General features: G+C 47.1%; 1 protein-coding gene across 1 annotated transcript in view; it reads right to left on the bottom strand.

Annotated features, from left to right (window-relative positions):
* Positions 1 to 1,123: 1,123 nt before the first annotated feature.
* LOC144128742 (uncharacterized) overlaps positions 1,124 to 21,407 on the bottom strand; it is a 40,958-nt gene continuing 20,674 nt past the window's right edge. Inside the window, exon 3 of the mRNA XM_077662433.1 lies at positions 1,124 to 1,289. Within this exon, the coding sequence (XP_077518559.1) occupies positions 1,124 to 1,289 (166 nt within the window). The remainder of the gene's footprint in view (positions 1,290 to 21,407) is intronic.

Raw genomic sequence — 21,407 nt, 5'->3', positions numbered from 1 at the left:
TTGGTGATTAAAACTTGCTTGTATCTCAAGGACACACGAATTCTGGAGAGTGGACTCTAATTTAGCCCATTGCCATGATGCTGAAAATCATCCAGTACACTTTTTAGTCTAACCTCATTGGAAGTGGAGCGCTGTTTGTTCAGAACAATTAAAATGTCATCCATGTAATAAAAACACTTTAAAGACATTGTCAGTGTTAAAATTATGAAAACAACTTTGTTAAGAATCGTGGATGTGTCTCAAAAATATAATATTGCACAGACCGGGAGTGCATGACGCTATATATCATTGCATTTGCGGCAGGGAACTATAATAAAATTCTAGAAGCGCTAAAAAGCTCTCAGATTCTTGCCAATTGCACTGTGGAAATCATTCCCATTGTTTTCATCTTGCAGTCTTTTATTGCATTTTACACTTCATGATCAGGCATGGAGAAAAACTGTAGCTGACACCTTTTCAAAAATTTCAAGTTACGCCGTTCGTTTGATCGTAGATTGCAATGATATAGGTTACAATTTCTCTGCTGATGTCAAAGAGTTGTTTTGGCAGTGCCTCAAGACCACATGGCATTCTTCTCGTCTCAGCGCATGGAATTTTGAGTGTTGATCCAACTAGACAAAACGCAATTCGCCATTGCAATCACACTACAGCACCGAACGGCAATAATATACAGTGCGGCATTAATTTCTAGACACCCTCAGCAGACGGCTCCCGGACTAAAATGAGTGACAGTGCATTTAAAAATGCGTAACAACATTGTGATCAACTTGCGATGGTGTGTTGCGTCTCGGTGAGTTTGAGACCGGGTGAGAATGAGAAAAAGGACGAAAAAGGTGTCGTGCTGGCCCAGAGGACTGTAGCGCCACCTGGGAGCGCACCCTCACTGAAACTGCTCCATAGTCGCTGAATTGTCTTTTATTCAGCAGAATCATGGCAAGCGGCCAGATGGCGTTTCAGATGCTTAGGGCAATGTAGACACATACCACTGTACATCCTGTGCAGTGGGTGCCTGTGGCGTTCATATTTGAATTTCAGAGCTCCTTCGAGCGGCCAGAGCACAGGTGCTACATAGTCCCGCCATCGACGAGTGCTGCCGTCTGCGGTGACGCGCCAAGAGATACCCTCAGCTGAAGCACTGGCCACATTCGGGGCACTGGTGTGGCTTCTGCCCCAAGTGCATCAGCATGTGCCTGGAAAGATTCCACCGCTGTGTGAAGCCCTTGTCGCACACCTCGCACACCAAAGGGCAGTCGCCTGTGTGGGTCCGCTCGTGTCTGGTGACATGGCTTCTGAGTGGGAGAAAGACGAATGAGGGAAGAGGGGTGGCATATAGTAAACATGATAAACTCGTTGACGGCTCACAGGAGAAAAAGTAAAATAATAGATACCTTTAGCATTCCGTGTACTGTGTTACCGTTACTGGAGTACCTGGAGCCCGCTTACCGTCGGTGAGGACACGCCGATTGGTCCCGATGCTCCTGGTGGGTGCACTTCTGCCGTGTACATGGCGCCATCTGGCGCGGCCGAGGCGATATGCCCAAGCGCATTCGCTGCACGTGGGCTCCTGGTACTCCGGTACACGGTATGCTAAAGGTGTCTAATCATTGAATCATATAAACACCAAGTGAGGCCACTATCTTGAGGGGCGTTTATACATGTCTGTAGAAAAAGCACGTTGGAAACAGCTGGCGTGACAGACCGTACGATAAACCAGTTTAATGAAGCTTTTATTAATGCTTAAACATCATATTTTTCTTGTCATTAGACCTGCAAAAAAAGAAAACGTGAAGCACACTCATTAGGCTTATGTCATACATGTCTTGGTGGTTGCAAACTGCCTAAATAGGTCACGTGCGCACATTTTTTTCCAGACAGCGGGTTCGCGCAATGGAAAACGCACACTCGGGATCTGTACGAGCTACACCGCCAAAAAGCGTCAGTGGTGGGAGAATTGCCCGAGTCCCTTGCAGGCGCACCGACACCAGTGCTGCCACTCTATCGCAGCTAGAATTTAGAGCCCTGCTACATCACTTCCCCGTACGAGTTCACCGATTTCCGCTGCCTTTGACTGCTCGTGCGACTTTTTGCGTCTTAGCAGTGAAGTGAGCCGCTTACATGACACATTGGCTGTTTACATGAGCCCGACAAAAGTCTGGTTGACTAGGCTGTCGGTTCGAGGTAAGCGACAGTCGAGTTGGGCTGGGCCATCCCGACTACAGAGGGGGTGTTGACTAGCAGCCCGCTCCGCAAATTACACTTAATTCTCTTTCGCACCTGGGAAAAGCATTTTCTGCAGGGGAGAACAGAAGCGGGCGCAGGTTCACTACATGTGTGGTCGCGCCTGACAGGGCGCACCGCGAGAGTAAAAATTGGAAAATTGGTTTTTGGGGACAGGAAATGGCATAGTATCTCTCTCACATCTCGGCTGACACCAGAACTGCGCCATAAGGGAAAGGATAAAGGAGGGACCTAAAGAAGACGGGAAGAAATAGGTGCCGAATAATTTTGACCACCTGGTGATCTTTAATGTGCACTGTCATCGCACAGCACATGGGCACCTTTGCGTTTCACCTCCATTGAAAACGCGGCCGCCGTGGTAAGGTTCGATGGAGGCGAAATGTAAAGGCGCCCGTGTGCTGCGCGATGTGTCACGTTAAAGGTCCCCAAATGGTCGAATTTATTCCGGGGCCCGACTGACTAGTATCGACATGTAAACAGTCATAAAGTTGGGTTGATCTTGCTCAACTGGCCTGTCTCGCCCTGCCACTGTCGGGTTCATGTAAAGTCTTCAGACGGGAGAGAAACTGGTGTCCCTGCTGCTTCGCCGCTGCAATGTAAACGCTGTTGTCACATCTTCGTACTGAAGGAAGACGGATGTTTCGTTGTGGATTGCCACGCCATACCATGCACTCTGCTGTAACTGCGCATTTGCATCTTGAATTAACAGACTACCAAATTTTCTCCCATCTTCCCTTATTTACGCAAGCAAAAAGAGAGTAACTCCTGTGCACGCTGTGAAGGTGGTTGGACAGCAAAGCAGACAAACGACGCCGAATTATGTGCTGCGACGTCACTTGAAAATTCCCACACGTGTCTCTACAGAGTGAAACCAGAGACATGCGAAAGGTACTTAAGCTGTATGCTATATGCCTTATTCCCAAGGAGATATGCTGTTTCTATTCAATTCTTAGCCTGGCGCTTTTTGCTTACCACAACGACACGAATGCACAACCGTAATCTTTACAGGGAAACACATGCTAGTAGAAGGAACACAGTGATGGTGGCGGTAAAACTTTATTGGATGCACTGGGGCAAGTTTTAGAGGAGAGTGGAGGGTTTCACCGCTCCCTTGCCTGGGTGGTAGTCCTCATTCCGGCATACCATTGGCAGTAGCCTCTGCCCATGCTGTTTTGGACCAGAGCCCTCTGGGACTCCAGGTCCAAGCAGCCGGACAAGGTCGCCTTCCAGCCCTCTCGCATTGGCTGATTTACTCTCTTTATTTGCGGATCTTTCTGGCAGGCTCAAACCATATGACATGTGTCTGCCCACATCTCACAAAATATATAGTACCTCGAAAAAGTTGGGTCTTTGTGTTTTAGAATCGCAGAACTTAGAAACAACCCCGTTTGCAGCCTTGTGAGATGTCGCTCCTAAGTTCTATCCAGGCCCTTAGCAGGCTCTGGGAACATCTGCCTACTGAGGCGCAGATATTTTGTAATGTCCGCATATGTGGGAAGCGGATTCGGTACAGGAGTCCTGACAGAGTCTGGGAATTGAGAGGAACTCCGTGGGAGAGACGCTCAGGCGGCTGTGTGAGCAGCCTCGTTCCTTTCTATTCCCTGGTGTCTGGGCACCCATACCAATTGTTTTGTTCCCTGTATTAAGCTATGCTGCGCGTTTGCTAAAATTCTGCTTTCAGGCGGCGCTATTCTTCCTCTTATGTAATTTTGACAGGCGTGTTGAGAATCAGAAATTATGTGCATGGCGTCGGAGTGAGCGGCTGCCAGCGCTATCGCCAGATTCTCGGCTAACGCAGCTTTACTAGTTTTCACCGAGAGTCCATCCACCAGCTTTCCCATGTGTATCACCGTGACGGTGCTGATGCCCTTTTGCGTAGGGCCCACCACGTGTACATAATACCTGCCATTTTTGCTGCCGTAATACTTCTCTATCGCTCTAGCTGTGGCTTCTCTCCTACCTTGATTGTGCTCGGGATGCATGTTTTTTGATATTGGTTTAACTAGTAGTTTATCTCTCCAGTCCATGGGAATGTCCCCTCTGTCTTCTGTTGTTGGTGGCAGTGCTATGTGCAGATCATCGAGGACTCGTCTACCAACTTTGGTCGTTGATAACCGCATTATTTGGCTTGTCTGGTTAGTTTCGAGTAGTTCTTCCAGCGTGTTATGCATTCCTAGGTGGAGGAGGTGATCAGTGGACGTCTTGGAGGGGAATCCAAGTGATTTCTTGATGGCCGCTCTGACTATTACGTCTGATTTGTTCTTGTCGCTCTGCCGCAGTTTGAGGTAGGGCACATCATATGTTATTCGGCTAATGACGAAAGCCTGCACCAGGCGTAACGTCTCCTTTTCCATGAATCCAACGTGCTTGCCAGATACCCTGCCAATCATCCTACTGATTTGCTCGCACGTGGACTTTAGTTGGTTAATCACTATGGCATTATTACTTTTGTTGTATTTGTAGCCCTAACACATGGATGTTTTCTACCTTCGAGACCTGGGTTCCATCTATGTGTATTTGAATTTTGCTTGCCAATTTTTTATCGCCCGTGATATTAAGGAGCTCTGATTTATTTGGTGCACACCTAAGGCCACGCTCTTTGACGTACTTACGTACCGCTAATGCTGCCTCCTGCAAGGCGTCCTCTATCTGTCCAACACTGCCACATGACTGCAGAGTGACGTCGTCCGCATAGATGGCGTGCCTCACGCCATCTATCGCGTTGAGCCTCCCGGGAAGGCCCATCATGGCTATGTTGCAAAGCAGTGGTGACATTACGGCCCCTTGAGGCGTGCCACGTGTTCCCATCTCTGTGGGTCCGAATTTACTGTTGTCTATCCTGATGTAGGTCTTCCTGTCCATGAGAAAGTACTTGATGTACTGCTAAGTCCGCTTTCTGCAGTTCGTGGTGTTGAGATTTTTTAGCATCTTACTACCGCCGCTGCGATGGCTGAGTGGTTACGGCGCTCGGCTGCTTGCCCGAAAGGTGCTGGCTTGATTCCGGCTGCGGCGGTCGAATTTCGATGGAGGCGAAATTCTAGAGGCCCGTGTGCTGTGCGATGTCTGGGCACATAAAAGAACCCCAGGTGGTCGAAATTCCCAGAGTCCTTCACTGCGGCGTCCCTCATAGCCTGAGTCGCTTTGGGACGTTAAACCCCCATAAACCCAAACTCTAGTATCTTACTGTGTTTAACGTTGTCAAAGGCCCCCTTCAAATCCAAAGATAGCTCTGTCCCGTCGACTGCCGTGAAGGGGGCCTATGACTTCCGTGTTAGGTTGTACAAGCACGTCTTGGGCTGACAAGCATGCCTGGAAGCCGAACATAGTTGTAGGAAAAAGCTGCTGGTCCTCCATGTACTCAGATAGTCTTTTTCTGACCATCGTTTCCATACGGTTGCTTGCGCACGACGTAAGCGAAATGGGTCTTGATTTGTCCGTGTTGATTTTCTTACCCGGTTTGGGTATGAATGTCACTATTGATGTTTTCCACTCTTCTGGTATTTGTTCCCCTTCCCATATCTTAATGATGAAGTCTGAGAGGTCCTCAATAGCTTTGTCTTTGAGCTTTGCCAGTAAACTGACCATTATGCGATCATCTCCCAGTGCCGTGCCTTTCTTCATACTGGCTAGTGCCGCTTTGACCTCCTATGTAGTGAATTTCGCATCCAGCTGTTCATTTTCTTCCCCGGCGTATATCAGTGCGTCCGTGTATTGGTTTACTGTGGTGCATATGTACTTGTCTTCTAGCGCTCTAGCGAGTTCTTCATTTGTACCTTGAAATTCATGTAATGCTCGTCTTAAGTTTCTACTGTTCTGCCCCCTCGTTTGACTTGGTTCAGTGAGGCACCTCAGTAAGCTCCACGCGCTCTTCTAGCCGAGAGTGCCGCTCATGGAGTTATGCTTGGCTATACAATTATTTTTTGTGAGAGACGTCGCGTATGCCTCGGCCTGCTTGCTGAGATCCGCTATCCTAAGTTTCAATATCCGATTATGTTTTTGTCTACACCATCTCTTAATGAGAGCCCTCCTGGCCTTCCACAGATGCATGAGGTGGTTGTCCACTGCCGATGTGTCCTCATTTGTTTGTACCGTGGTCGTATATTGTTCTCTGCTGTCTATGACTGCTTCAGCCCAACATTGATACCCCCTTCCTGACTGCGCTCTGGAATTCTCTAGTCTCTGAATTCGGTCCACTCAGTGAGTCGCGCTCGACCCCTCTTTTTCCCGAGTTTGTTTACCTGAATCGCTACCTTTAGGAGACAATGATCACTCCCTAGCGTCTCGTCAGTTTTACCCGTTTACATCTTTTTGCGTTTTGCACTAAGGAGAGGTCTGGGCATGTGTCATGAGTCACGCTGTTTCCTATTCTGGTCGGATGAAGGGGATTTGTGAGAATGGTGAAACTCATGTCAGTAATAGCCTTTGCTAATTTCCTGCCTTTAATGTCTTCCTTGTGGTACCCCCATTGTTAGCTGCAGGCGTTAAAGTCCCCCACCACTAGGAACAGTGCCCTACCAGCTATTCGAATGGCCTTGTGGAAGATCTCTGAGAAAGTGCCCTTACGTCTTTGAGGTCTACTAGTTGTGTTTAAAACAAAGGCTCGTTGCTGGAGACGCTTGTTCGGAAGGACTTGCACGAATGTGTGCTCAATTTCTTGTTCTAATTGTAAATATACACTGTTGGCCATGCGATTTTTATGTACGAGGATACAGATGGATGGATCTGCTTAGTGGGTGTTACACAATCTAATTTTGACTTCTGTACCAGCGTCTTGTATTGCAATGACTTCCGGCATCCTTTCTAAGTCTTCCAGATATTGATATAGCGTATCTTTTTTCTTTTTAAAACCCCTGCAATTCCATTGTATAAATTGTAGCCTGTACTTATTTTTCTGAGATTTTGTTGCTATTTCTGTTTGCTTTCCTCTAGCTTGGTATTCGGCTAGCGCACCGTATACGGTACTGGTCTGTAGACCGGTACCCTATACATGTGTATAGAGCCGATACAGGCCCAGCTCAGTGCCTGGGAAGTCAAAATTAACAGGAAGCTGGGGAGAGTACCGACAGAAGGAACGTGCTTCACATTTTCTGCAGGCGCCGTTATCATACATTATGCTATTTGCACTTCACACGAGGGCATCGAATAACGTAAACCCCCTTTCGAAGCAGCTGTAACTTAATGTTTACCAGAACGGGTAGTTGTAGTTGTGGGCACCACATGTCTGAAATATTAAATATTCCTTCCCTTACGGCGCCGTTTAGGTGTCCACTGAGGTATGTGAGACAGGCGTCATTTCCTTTCCTTAAAATCAATTTTTATTTCATTTCCCTTGCTTTACAGTCCTGTTTGGGGGAGGAGGAGGAGGGAAAACATTTATTAAGAGCATAAATACTGGGTGGGTTCAGTGGGAGAACCCAATGGTTGTCATCGTAATCCTGTCCCTCTTAGCTTGCGATTTCTGGTCGAGGGGACTGTGGCTATGAAGGGTTGCCTCCCAGCGCTCATACGTCGGATCGTGATTGCTGTCCAAACCTTGGTTTCATGTCATTCGCAAACAGCGTGAAAGAGTGTGCCTACTGCACCACAGAAGGGGCAGGACGAGTCTTATGTGTCTAGATACCATTTACTCAACAAGTAGGGATTGGGCAGTGTATAAGTTTGTAGTCGCCTGATTATGTGCTCTTCAAGTTTGCTAAGGGTTTTGTGAGGAAGAGGATATTTCCTTATGATCTTATAGTATTCCGTAATTTCTGCGCAGCTTAGTAACGGTGAGGAGTTAACTGTGTCAGAGAGAGGCAGCGTGCCAGATGCTCGGAGGAGGAGAGCTCGAGCAGCTGTGTTGGCCGCCTCATTGCCAGTCGTTCAGAGGTGCCCTGGCATCCAGATGATCTCGACGTCGGAAGGATTAGACGTTTCCAACATATCCCAACATGAAGCGACAACGTGACCTCTGAGCTAGTTGCGTACCGCTGCTTGTGACTCGGACGTAACCGTTGCCTTGCGGTTCTTTGATATCGCTAGTGCGATAACTGCTTTTTCAGCCGATGTGGTATCCACCGCTTGGATAAGACTGCTTGCAATTATATCCCACCGGGGTGAAACTGCTGCAATTGCCGCGACCCCGTTAACGGGTCGAGCCACATCGACGTAGATCGTGTCCTTGCTTCCATCCCAGCGCTTAGAGAGACATCTAGTTCTGGCTAGTCTGCGTCCTCTGTTGTATTCCTCATCCATGCGTCTTGATAAGGGGTGATTCGTGATGTGTGATCTCATCTGCATGGGCATGTCGATCTTGTTGGCGACTTCCTAGGATGGGTGGATTCTCAGCTTCTGAAATATTTTCCTGCCAGGCTTAGATGTTGAGAGCCTGACAATTTTGTTGACACGGTGGGCCTCTATTAGTTCCTCAATGATGTTATAGATCCCCAGCTGTAGTAAGTGCTCTGTGGATGTGCATAAAGGGAGTCCCAGCGGCGTCTTAACTGCCTTTCGTATAATAACATCCAGTTGGTCTTTCTCCTTTTTGCCAAGCTGCAAGTACTGGATGGCGTATGTTATCTTAGAGAGAATGAAAGCCTGAACTAATCTTAGGGCCTTCTTCTCTCTTAGCCCATTGCTTTTCTTGATTACCCGGTGTAGCATTCTAGAGACTTGCTCAGAATAGGCTTGGAGCTGTCCGATTGTTGCAGTGTTAGTGTTGCCACTCGGTATGATGGCTCCCAGGATCTTGATTTCTTTCCTGATCGGAATGCTAATATCCTGGACCATAATAGCGACAGAGGGAGTGGACGCCAAAAGTGCCTTATTCTGTTTCTTGCCCCGGTAGATCAGAAGTAACTCAGATTTCTCGGGAGAGCGCGTTAAACCATGCCTCGCCGCATGCTGGCACACGACGTTCGCTGCTTCCTGAAGCCGGTCTTTAATTTCCCCTTCATTACCACTGCAACAACAGATCGTATTGTCGTCAGCGTAGATAGCATGTTCAATGCGGCGGATGTGGTTTACCTTCTCTGGTAGCCCACGCATGGCCAGGTTTAAGAGAAGCGGAAACATGACCGCTCCCTGCCGAACCTAGATTAAACGGAGTGGAGGTCCGATCACTGATGCTTATGGATGGTTTCCTATTGTAGAGAAAGTCTATCACATATTTATATGTACGGTCACCACAGTTAAATCTGTTAAGCTCCTCCAGTATTCTCTGGTGGTTGACATTGTCAAATGCCCCCTTTTAAATCGAACGCAAGGATGGCCTTGATCTGACATCTGCCGGGGTCGTCCAGAATATCCTCTCTGATACGAAGAAGAATATCCTGTGTAGACAGCTTTCCCTTAACCCATTCAGCGTGTCCGGGAAAATATCATTATTCCCCAGGAGTCTTCATTCGGGAGTTCACGACCCTCTCGGACAGTGTACCCAGACACGACGTCAGAGAGATCGGTTGTAAATGATCAATATCTCATGGCTTTTTGTGCTCTTGGGATTCAATCGTACTAAAGCCACTTTCCAGGAGTCTGGGATCTGGCCCTAGTTCCAGCACTACGTGTTGAAGTAAAGGAGGTGTCATCCATATTACAGAGCATATTGGTGTTTGATCTGGTCCGGTCCAGGAGCGGTGTTCTTACGCATGACTTCAAGCTTCTCCCTGATTTCCTCAACCATTACCTCTTGGTCCATCTCTTCATTTGGTGCGCTGGTGTATGCAGGGAGATGGTATAAGGATCCCAGATCGAGGAATTTCTGTGAAAGTTCTGTAATGACCACTTCATCATCGTCATCAGCCTGGCCACAACCACTGCAGGGCAAATGCCTCTCCGATGTCTCTCCAATTACCGTATTTACTCGAATCTAGGCCGGCCACGATTCTAAGCCGAGACCCGAAAGTTGAAGGCCACAGAAAAAAAAAACTTACCTCGATTGTAGGCCGGCCGAAAAAACAACACTGTTTATACCTCATTATCACAATTATTTTTATGACGCGACACGACTGTTCTTACGTCGCCGCGCACGTGAAAGTGCGTGGCGCGAAACGACTGCACCATGTGTCTGCGCATAGGCGACTTGGTGTAGAGAGAGGAACTCGAGTGAGACACAGCGGGAAGCATCGTGCCTGCATGCTCTGCCGAAGCGTGATTGATGGCCCCGAGAGGGACCGTTGAAAAAAAAAAGCTGCCAAAGGAGCTTTGAGAGAAGAGGAGGAGAGGCGGCGTTGGGCGAGGAGACATATGCAACGCCAGCCCGGGATAAAAACTACGCACGAAAACTTCACTGCTGCGAATGTGCTCACGCCACCGCACGAGAACAGAACAAGGCCAAAATGGCAGCCAGTGCTCATGTGTGCTTTGATCAGTATCGGCTACGGATAGCAACGGCTACAGTGCTGTCTTTCGTTGGCGTTTTGTGGGGGCGCCACCTGCGTGCTACATTTATTCGTATTTTACGAATACGAAACCTCGAAACGAAATCCTCGAATCTAAGCCGACATAAGAGTTCTACATCTCGTTTTTTTGAAAAAACTATCGGCCTAGGTTCGAAGAAATACGGTAACCCTGTTCTTTGCCAGCTGCATCCACCCTATGCCTGCTAACTTCTTAATCTCATCCGCCCACCTAATCTTCTGCCACCCCATGCTATGCTTACTTTCTCTTGGAATCCACTCTGTGACCCTTAAGGTCCAGCGGTTATCTTGCCTTCACATTACATGCCCTGCCCAAGCCCATTTTTTCCGCTTGATTCGCTTTGAAATTACCGGCTATGACGAGGGGGTCCCTACCTGCCCTCTTAATAAAATTGTTTAATAGCGTGATTCTGACTATATGAGTCCCTGGGGCGAGTGAACACGTTAAGTATGTGCAAACTGTATTTTCCCCTGTTTTGGGGAAGAATTTTAACGTAAGCATGTTCATATTTTCCGCTAGCGGTTCTTGCAGCGTTGCGGTAAACTCATTGTGAACAAATATTCCTAGCCTATGCTCGTCTTGGAAAGTTTTGTACCCCTTCATGCTGATGACTGTATTTCCTTCTGGAAGTACTATTACAGCAGGTGTCGTCTGCGACGTGTCGATAATAAATTTTAGGCTTGCTTTTTTCTTTTGGAATCCCCAACAATTTCATTGCCAAATTATTGTTTCCTGTCCCCCTATGCGCCATGTCCTTATTTGTCCTCTTCTGGAAGGGGGTTACTGTCTTTGTATTTGGATCTCCCATTTCGGGAATTGCACTCGTTGAGTTTAGATTTGAATTCGTCTCGGACTGTGGCAATGGCAGAGTTAATGTATTTTTTAGTGTTGGCGGACTCATTTGCGAGCTCGTTCTTCACCATCTGGATAACTTATAGGAACTTTTTATCCTGCTTCTCTCTGTCAGCCCTCAGCTTTGCAATGACGCGGTCAAAAACTGAATTTGACGGGGTTTCGCGTGTTTTGCCGTGAGTTGTGACTGCAGCCTGACCAATTTAAGTTCAGCTGTCAATGCTTCGTTCTGTTTTTTTAGCTGAATAATTTCTGCTTTCAGGTCGTTGAATTTCATAGATATCGTGCTTCCGGGGAAGGATCGAGGCAACCCAGCGTAGCCCACATTTAAGATGTTTTTTAGTCTTCTTGCTTCTCAGCAGAAGGACTGCATTCCCGGGTGCGTGCCGTCTTCTCGACAAGGGGATCCCGCTGAGGTGCAAAGGAGACCGACCTGGTGGTCCTCTGCTCTTTATGATGTCTTGGCTCTCCCGTTCCGGATCGACCTGACGAGTTGCGACGCTGTCTAGACTTAGATCTTGATCTGGACGTAGAATTGGAGGCCGGTCTTCTGGATTCCTTCTTCTCGAACTGCTCTTTTCGGCTGGTGCGTACAGCTGCCGTGTTGCTATTGCTGACACCACTGGTTGTCGCTTTCTCTTCCTGATCGTCGAGATGTTGATGCTTCTTAGGCTTACTGATGGGATCCAGGAACTTTGCTTTGATTTCCGTCGAGTAGGTGTGGTGATTCCCCTCGCATGCTGCACAAGTTGGGGTGCAATCGTGAGCTTCCCCGGGATTCAGCTTGCCGCACGAGTCACATTTCGGTTAAGCTGGGCTGGGGCAGACGTCCGGCCTGTCCTTCCCTGCCGCACAGCGTGCAAAATGGTCTAGTCTTCCTATAAAGATAACATTTATGTTACGGCTTTGAGGTTGTACTTTTTTGCTTCCAGGTTTATGGGATCAATCTTTGCAAGTACAGAGGCTTCTTCGAGATAGGAAGTTGCCGCGATAATGATGCTTTGCTCTTCGATAACTCTGATGTAAGGTTTGGCACGTAGCGTCTTGCCACGTAAGCCTGACTTGATCGGCGGCGAACGGCCGCCCGGCAACTTGCATCCGGGCGCCGGCGGCTGGACACCAGTTTTCCGCAAGAAAAACGCTCCATGAGGGTCGCCCTTATTGCTTTTTCGAACGCGAGGTTAAGTGCGTGTACACTGTCGCCCCACATTTTTAGGTTCAAATGGTCTCTGGGCTTGATAATTAATTTAAATTCATGCTGTTCGAGGTCAGGCAGTCTCGGGGGCGTTTTGTGGCTCGTGGGATCCGCCGCTGGTGACTACTGGTCATATCCGTACGCCTCTGGAGTCGAGTGCCCTTTTGCACGCTGTCCTGCCCTGAGGTGTATCGTTTTCCATCTAGGTTCTGGCTGTGAATTATCAAAGTTCATCTTGCCTTGCTTGCTGCTGCTCGATCGGAACACTTCCGATTCCTCCAGACTCGGGGTCGTAGCCAGGGGTGTGGTCTACATCCATCGTCGAAGTCATAGCGGAGTAGCTGCTCACCCGTCAAGCCGAACGCAGCGACGGACGCCCGGCCCGGTGCCAAAGTGCTTGCGAGGCTTAGCGATCCCAAATTTTGGCGTGAGCTTCGAAGTCTCGTATAATGTCAAAAAGGTCACTCCCTGCAATAAAAACGCATCCTCGAGTAGCTCTCGACGGAACAAATATGTGGATCTACGAATGGAACCTGAGCGCACTGGACAAGAATATCACGCAACCGCAGACAAGCTGCATCCGCTCAAAACAAGATTCCGCGTTCCTTCCGGCGCTGTTCGGTTGTCCACCAAAATATGTTTCTTTTCTTTAAACTGTCCAACCTACCTCAACTCGACCCCTGACACGACTCTCCGCTGTCGTATTATGTCATCAAGTCTACAGGCGGGAGAAAAAACCGATCTCGCTACTGCTCCGCCTCAGGAATATGAACACTGTTGTCACATCTTCCTAATGAAGGAAGACGGATGTTTCGTCGTGGATTTCCACGCCATACCATGCACCCTGCTGTAATTGCACGTTTGCCTCTACAATTAAGGTACTACCAAATTATAGCCAACATTTTCTTATTTACGCAAGCAAAGAAAAACGAATACACTTCTAATTGTGGGTATATTTTTATGTAGCCTTTCCGTCAAAGAGCACCGTACGGTAAAATTCTGGCTTACTTTGAATCTCTGGAGAAGTCGTAGTATGCACAGCGGTGCCTTCCTTGTGGCCTTGGCGGGTGCATTCTAGACCGGTGCATTTCCAAGAGGTCTTGCACTGGGAACAGGGCGCCGCACGTGTCGCAGGAGAAGATCCTTGGCGAGGCGGCCGATCTCTTCCCATCAACGGTGGGCAAGGCTTCCATTATGCCTGCGCGTTTATCTTCACTGGCCCAACACGATTACACTGCTACTGCTGCTGTTGCTGACAGCAAGAGAGAAAAGGAAAGTGCACGGGCCTGCCTACTGTGCTGAAAGTAGGAGTTTTCAAGGACAGAATAGCAAAGATAGAAAGAAAAGGCGCGCGCTAATATGGCCCGGGCTGACCCGTGCCAGAGTGCTTCAAGCCAAGCACTCTGCCAATAAAAGCACTTCTAACCTGCAAACGCTACCTTCGCGGCCGTTCTATAAGCATGGGCGAGGGAGAGGAGGTTGCATAGAATGCCACCAGCAACGAGGCATGAAATGCGAGCGTTGCAACCGGCATACCCGCCGTGGTGGCTCAGTGGTTAGGGCGCTCAGTTACTGATCCGGCATTTCCTGGTTCGAACCCGACTGCGACGGCTGCGTTTCAATGGAGGCAAAACGCTAAGGTGCCCGTGTGCTGTGACGTCAGTGCGTGTTGAAGATCCCCAGGTGACCGAAATTATTCCGAAGACTTCCACTACTGCACCTCTTTCTTATTTCACTCCGGCGCCGCAGTGGCTGAGTGGTTCTGGCGCTCAGCTGCGGGCATGAAAGGCGCGGGTTCGGAGGCGAAATTCTAGAGGAGGCGAAATTCTAGAGGCCCGTGTGCTGTGCGAGGTCAGTGCACGTAAAAGAACCCCAGGTGGTCGAAATTTCTGGAGCCCTTCACTATGCCGTCCCTCATAGCCTGAGTCGCTTTGGGACGTTAAACCCAATAAAACCAATAAAAAAATTTAAAAAGCATATTGGTTTTGGGGGAAAGGAAATGGCACAGTATCTGCCTCACATCTCGGTTGTCACCTTAGCCGCCCCATAAGAGAAGGGATGAAGGAGGGAGTGAAAGAAAAAAGGAACGAGGTGCCCTAGTGGAGGGCTCTGGAATAAGTTCGGCCTCCTGGAGATCTTTAACCTGCATGACCCTCTTTCTTCCAGAGTCCCTCCTTTGTCCCTGCCCTTCAGTTTTCCCGCTGATATGCGAGACAGATACTGCGCCATTTCCTTTCACCAAAAACCAATTTATCCTTATGGCCGCGGTTGCATGGATCACACCTCAGCAGAATGCATCAAAGTGCACCGGCATTTTATGAATAATAACAAAATAATAATAATAATAATATTCTTATTATTAATATTAATATTATTATTGGGGGAAAAGAAATGGTGCAGTATCTGTCTCACTGTATGCGCAGGCACCTGAACTGCACCATAAAGGAAGGGATAAAGGAGGGACTGAGAGAAGAAAGGAAGAAAGAGGTGCCATAGTGGAGGGCTCTGGAATAATTTCGACCACCTGGGGATCTTTAACCTGCACTGACCTCATACAGTGCTTTTCGCCTCCATCGAAACTTAGCCGTCGCGGTCGGGTTTGAACCTGGGTACTCCGGATCCTGTACAGAAAGGATTGAGCTTGTGTCTCTGAGAGAAAGCAACCAGTCTAAATACTGTGTAGGCAGCAATGAGACAACTGTGTGTTACTTTACTGATCATCGGGCAGTGATAATCTCTGTCAAAACAATTGAATAAATAAACAATATGTCTCACTGAATACTTCTTGAATGCTTAACATTTTAGTCACAACAACAAACTCGAAACATGCGTAACCAGCGGAGAACTACAGCTCGCTACATATGTCCTGGCATAACTGAGCTAAGCCACTGCCAATTTTTTGTGTCATGTCACTGGTCATCTTTGGCCTCACAAGAGCAATCGAGTCTTCATCTTCTCAAAAACAATGCGGCCGATGTCTTTCCGGGGACGTGTGTGGTGTTGTTCGATAACAAAAGAGAAAGTTGTCTATTCTGTGCTGCAAGGTTCTTGTGCTACCTTTTGTCTCTCCTCCAGCAACTGCTTAAACAGTGCAGTCTTGGTAGTCTGTACAACACGCTCTGCCATTCCGTTCAACTGTGGGTGTTATGGTGGGGTGCACATGTGTTTTACACCGTGCGCTTTCAGATAGCTTTCCAACTCAGCAGCACGGAATTGTGGCCCGGGTATCGGTTACCACTTCCAAAGGTAGACTATGTGCAGGGAACATAGATCTAACCATTGCCACTGCCATAGTGGCCGTCGTCGTGCAGCACACCTTCACTTATAATAAACTGTCATCTCCAACCAAAAATTTTAATTTGAGCCCAACGTTTCGAAGCCGACTCGGCTCCTTCATCAGGGGTGACTAAGTATGGAGGGGAGAAGGGGTTCAAGGGAACGACAGCTTTGATGCGAAAGGCATGGGGGAGGGGGGGTTAAGGCTGTTACTCACGTCGCAATGCAGGAAGGTGGTCAATGGCGACTTTTTGTCGTTGAGTTGAAGAGCGAAGTCCCTGGGCAAATACTGGGGGCAGGTTTCCTTTTGTGCAGTTGATGTTGTTCGGGGTGGTTTGGATGTACCAGGATTCCAGGAGGAGCCTTTTGTGGTAATTTGTTTCGGTTCCGAGGATGCGGGTTTCTTCGAAGTTGATTCTATGGTCGGATTGATTCTATGGTTGGATTGAGAAGTTGATTCTATGGTGGAATTCTTTCTTTGCAATTTGTGGTTTCGCTGATGTAGCTTGTGTTGTAGTTGGCACAACGAATTTTGTAGACAATGCCTTGGGCTCTTTCTCTCCGCGGCCGGTCTTTGGGAACAGGTAGGCAAAGCGCAACATTGTTTGTGGGCTTGTGCGCAACCTGGAGACCCGCTTTTTTCAGGATTCGGGCGATGGTTTTGCTGACATCTTCGACATAAGGTAAAGTGACGTATTTTGGTGGTGGCATTAGTTTTTGTGTGTTGATTTCTTGGCGAATGTTATGTTTTTGACGTCGAATGGTTTTTTGAATAAGTCTTTTGGGTAGCCGTTCATTATCAGTTCCTTGAATATCGTGTGTTGTTCTTTTTTTCTGTCAAGTTCTGTGCTGCAGTGTGTCTCAACTCTTCTGAACAGTGTCTTCACCACTGATGCTTTATGGACTGTCGGGTGGTTCGAAGAGAAGTGGAGATACCGGCCTGCGTGAGTTGGTTTCGGGTGGAATCTTCGGGAATCTTTGGTTTCGGGTGGAATGAATTGAGCGTTCGTTGTTCTGTGTTCCATGGTTAAATTGGCCATGACGACAGAGATGGATGCTCCCATTGGTGTTCCTTTCACTTGTCTGTATAATTGCTCGTTTGACGAGAAGTATGTGTTTGATAGGCTTTACTTCCAACCACTTGCTATGCACGAATAGTAAATGTCATTCTGTCAGGTTCCAAGTCTGATACATGCATTTCGAGCAACAACCATATGCATCTCTCCTTAGAGCATCGATCAACTTATCATAATGTGTGTGCACGTGCATGTGTGTGTATGTGCGTGTTTTTCTTACTGCTTTTTCCCTCACCTCCTACCTGCTATGTTTTCTTTACCTTCTATGTTTGTTTAACCTCTTCCTTAGTGTAACGTATATGAACCAGCACAATACTCAGGCTATCACACAGTTTTGTGGCTTGCGACCTCAATAAAATTTTACTTTCCCGCTTATCATGCACGCAAACATTTGAGATCGTCTTAAAGAAACTCAGATACATGCCTGCCGGACAATGGTCCTTTAAGATTAAACCTCTGTTCACCGAAGTCAGTGTTTGACTATTTGTTCAAGAAGTTCATTCTGGGTGCATAAATTCTACTACCTCATCTGTGCCTCTCTCTCTCTCTCTCTATATATATATATATATATATGTGTATATATGTAAACGAAGCCAAGGTGCATAGGGGAATGTTTTGTTATTATTATTTATAGTGCTTACTAGTGGGAGAATAATACTTCGATTAATCTGTTGCTTAAAGAAAACACTTTACAAAGCAGAGAAAAAACAACCGTGCCGCCGGTGTGATCCGAACCCGCGACCTCCGAATATCGCATCCGGTGTTGTACCAACTAAGTTACAGCGACGGCTGTCCAATCTGCTGCTCTCGTGGGTATTTTTGTTTATTACGTGCAAGGTTACCTTGAGTGTGTTCACCAGTTTGTCAAATGAGCCCCTCATTTCCCTTACCTTGTCTGCAAATATATATATATATATATATATATATATATATATATATATACAATGCAATATACGTGGAGCAAAGGAAACATTAAAGTGGGATTGATGAAATGGTGCCTTGACTCGCCGCCCTCTCTGGTCCTACAATAGTGAACTCATCTGCAGGGCTCAGACGTGAGCAGGGTAGCAAATTGACTTGAATTTCAGGCTTCGGCAGCTTTATATGCTTATCCCGAGATTTTAAGTTGATTCTTGAACCCCTGCTATTGTTAATTTGTATTATTAAGCCAATCATCAATACAATTTTAAGCTATCAGAAAAGAAACGTTTGGCAACGATTTTCGTTCTCTAAAGTACGTGCCCACGTCAGTGCCAAGGACAAGACATAAAAAATTCCCGGGCCGCTGTTTTGCCTTAGACATTTGGTTACTCATCGGTAAACCATGTCACGCCGTAACTTAGGCATTTTGTTTTGTGCTAAACATTGCTCGCTCGTGCTTAGCCTTGCACGAAGCCAGATTAGACAACTGATAATTTGGTTATTTGTGTTATGAGAAAGTCTGTTTCTCGGGCTACTTTCATTCGCGTCTTCTATAAATGTCCAACATTCGGCTTGCACCTTTCTTGAAGTATCCGTCATTCTCTTTACCGCACTGCAAAGACTCTCGCACATTTCATTACGTTTCTCCCCAACAACTTTGCACTCTGGTGTGCATAAGTGCACTCTTCCTGAGCTGTGAGGAAGAATGTAGGCTATTCAAAACCTTCAGTTTAAAAACAGCGTCATCAATGGTCATGTGCGCTTCGCTATGAAGATGATACAGCGTCCTTTCAAGGTTGGCCCGAAAGACGCGGGTTCGATCCCGGCTGCAGGGGCCGAATTTCGATGGAAGCGAAATTCTAGAGGCCCGTGTACTATTTGATGTCAGTGCACGTTAAAGAACCACAGTTGGTTGAAATTTCCGGAGCCCTTCACTACGGTGTCCCTCATAGCCTAAGTCGCTTTGGGACGTGAAACCCCCATAAACCAAACCTTTCAAGGTGTTACACTCAATCAGAGGAGGCCCCTAAATGAACAGGAAGGGAGGGGGGGGGGGGGGGGCAGTGATCGAGGTACACTGCACTTGCGAATGCAAACACATAAAACAACGAGTCGGAGGCGATTATTGGTTCCAACCTCTTTAAACCAATCCTTGAAAACTCGGTACGGCTCAACCTTTCGGCTACAGTATGCATATGGACAGTGAACAAAAGCGCATGACTTGTTGGGACGGGAAGAACACATCAATTGATACGTCCGCCTATAAACAAAAGTACTGGCGAGCCTCTTATTGCATTAGCATTGTAAATCAGGCAACCTGTAGTATCTGCCCGAAAGCGTTCTGCTCTGCTTACTTCGCCTCCATACAGCCAGTCGGCGCAGCTGAGCCGACTATAGATCCACTTCTGCTAAAAAGCTATTCGACTTGTGTGACTGCCAGCCCCCCTTGCCTGAGTAGCTTTGGGACGTTAAACCCCATAAACCATCTTAACGCACCCCTCTCAAAGCCTTGCCCAGCAATTTATTAATCTCTAACAAAAGGGCTGGGTTGTAGTACATTGCAGATATACAGGCAACTGTATATCTGCAGGAAAGCAAAAAGGTAGGAAAGCTGCAATTGATGTTCTGCCAGTCTATAAATCAGCTATGCCCATCTGTGCGCACGAGTCTGTCCTATACAAGCAAAATTTATCCGCCTCCTCCATGCCTTGCAAAGGTATTCGCATAGCGAGCGGCTAGCCGCCAACACTGTTCACTAAAGCTCTCCATTGACCATGTGTTCTCTTACGTCGTGTATCGCCGCATCATATAATGAAGCATTACTAAGGCTCATAAAACGGGGGGCACCCGAGATGAAGTCGAAGCCTATGGGGATGATTTGTGGAGTTTCGGGAGAAAAGACGGGTTGGCGCCAGGGAAAGAAGATTAGGCGGGAGAGGAGGAGATTGCTGCAATGGGGTTGGCTGTGGTGCAGCGCGACTGTATTGTTCGTTGGTTAGGAATCGAAGACAAACATGGAGAGAGCCATAGGGAAGGGGGAGGGCTGTTTTGTGCCTTGACAAAGGGCCTGTATCCCTTCTGGGTATGGCGGCTAAGGCTTGCGTGCAATAACTGAGGGAAGAGGTCCAAAGAAGGTCATCACTCCATCTGACTTGAGCGGCACTTGCTGCAGTGGCATCGGCGATATTTCTTTGGCACTGTTTTAAACGGTTGTATCCTGGACAATGGGAGTAAACTGCTAAACGGCTTCTCTATAACTTCACATAGCAAAAATAAACAACACTGAAGAAGGAACGTTTTTAAGCATGTAGCTTCAGCGCATGTATCGATGAAAAGAAACCGTAACCGAGAGAAGAAATAACAATTGTTCTTTCTTTTTCTTGCTTGAAATCAGTTGCTGTGTGAGTTGGTATTTCATGTTTTCATTCACAGCGCAGAGACGAACACGGACAAGAGGGGAGGCACCACAAAGTGCCGTCATGAAGTTGTCTGGCTCGATCGAAATTCGCCGGCCGCTTTGTGAGGGATCTTTCGACCGTCGCCACTTCGACCCCATTAAACTTGATTTATCTTTAAATCTATGTTTTGCGCTCCTTCCTAGTAAAAGTTCTTTTGGATGCTTTGTTGTTTTTTTTTTCAGCGGTTGAACAACTTTGACGCGTTGACACCACGGGTGACTAGCCTGGATGGGGAATCTCTTTCAGCTTAAGTTCGTCGGCGTACAAGTTAGATCCGGCGCTCAGAGAGCCGGGTGGCATATGATTCCCGCCATTGCTGCGGGGTGCACCGAATTTAACGCCACGTTTGGTACCAGCCCCGTGTTTCTGCTGTAGTATCGGTTTAAAGTTTATGCGTGCCCTCCATTCTCGAGTTTTCGGAAACGAACCAAATAAGATGTTTGATGTTTACTTTTATTGCTTTATTTTATCAACAGGTCTTACACACGGCATTTTGTAGGGAAGAGGGCAAAAGTGAAGAGAAAAATTCAGCTAAGAAAATTACAAAAAAAGCATAAGCTGAAAAAAGAACAAGAAAAATGTCAATTGTTTGGGGGAACCATTTATGATGCGAAGCACGCGGAAGCGCATGTGAACTATTGTTGACCTGCGAACTCTTACAGTGCTATCAAAAAACACAATAGAAAAGTTTCGTCGCAATAGATTTTTGTAAAGTTTGTGCTAACAACTGATTTTTTTGTACCAATAACAGAATTTGGTTTACTTATAACAGAAAAATACTACAGAACTATAGGAACATACTACAGAAAAAACTAGAGTACTATAAAAAGACTACAAAACAAGAGAAAATTGTTTTTACGACAAAACTACCAAACATTTTTCATATTTGTGACACGATTCTCCTGTATTTTTTTCGACTGGGATGCGTCGCACCTTTATTTAGGCCATGATCACTGAATCACCGATATATAATTTTTCTAATGGAGAAAAATC

The sequence above is a fragment of the Amblyomma americanum genome, chromosome 1, assembly GCF_052857255.1.
Source record: "Amblyomma americanum isolate KBUSLIRL-KWMA chromosome 1, ASM5285725v1, whole genome shotgun sequence".
Classification (NCBI taxonomy): domain Eukaryota; kingdom Metazoa; phylum Arthropoda; class Arachnida; order Ixodida; family Ixodidae; genus Amblyomma; species Amblyomma americanum.
The sequence above is the reverse complement of the archived record's forward strand: the minus strand, read 5'-3'. Positions and strand labels throughout refer to the sequence as shown.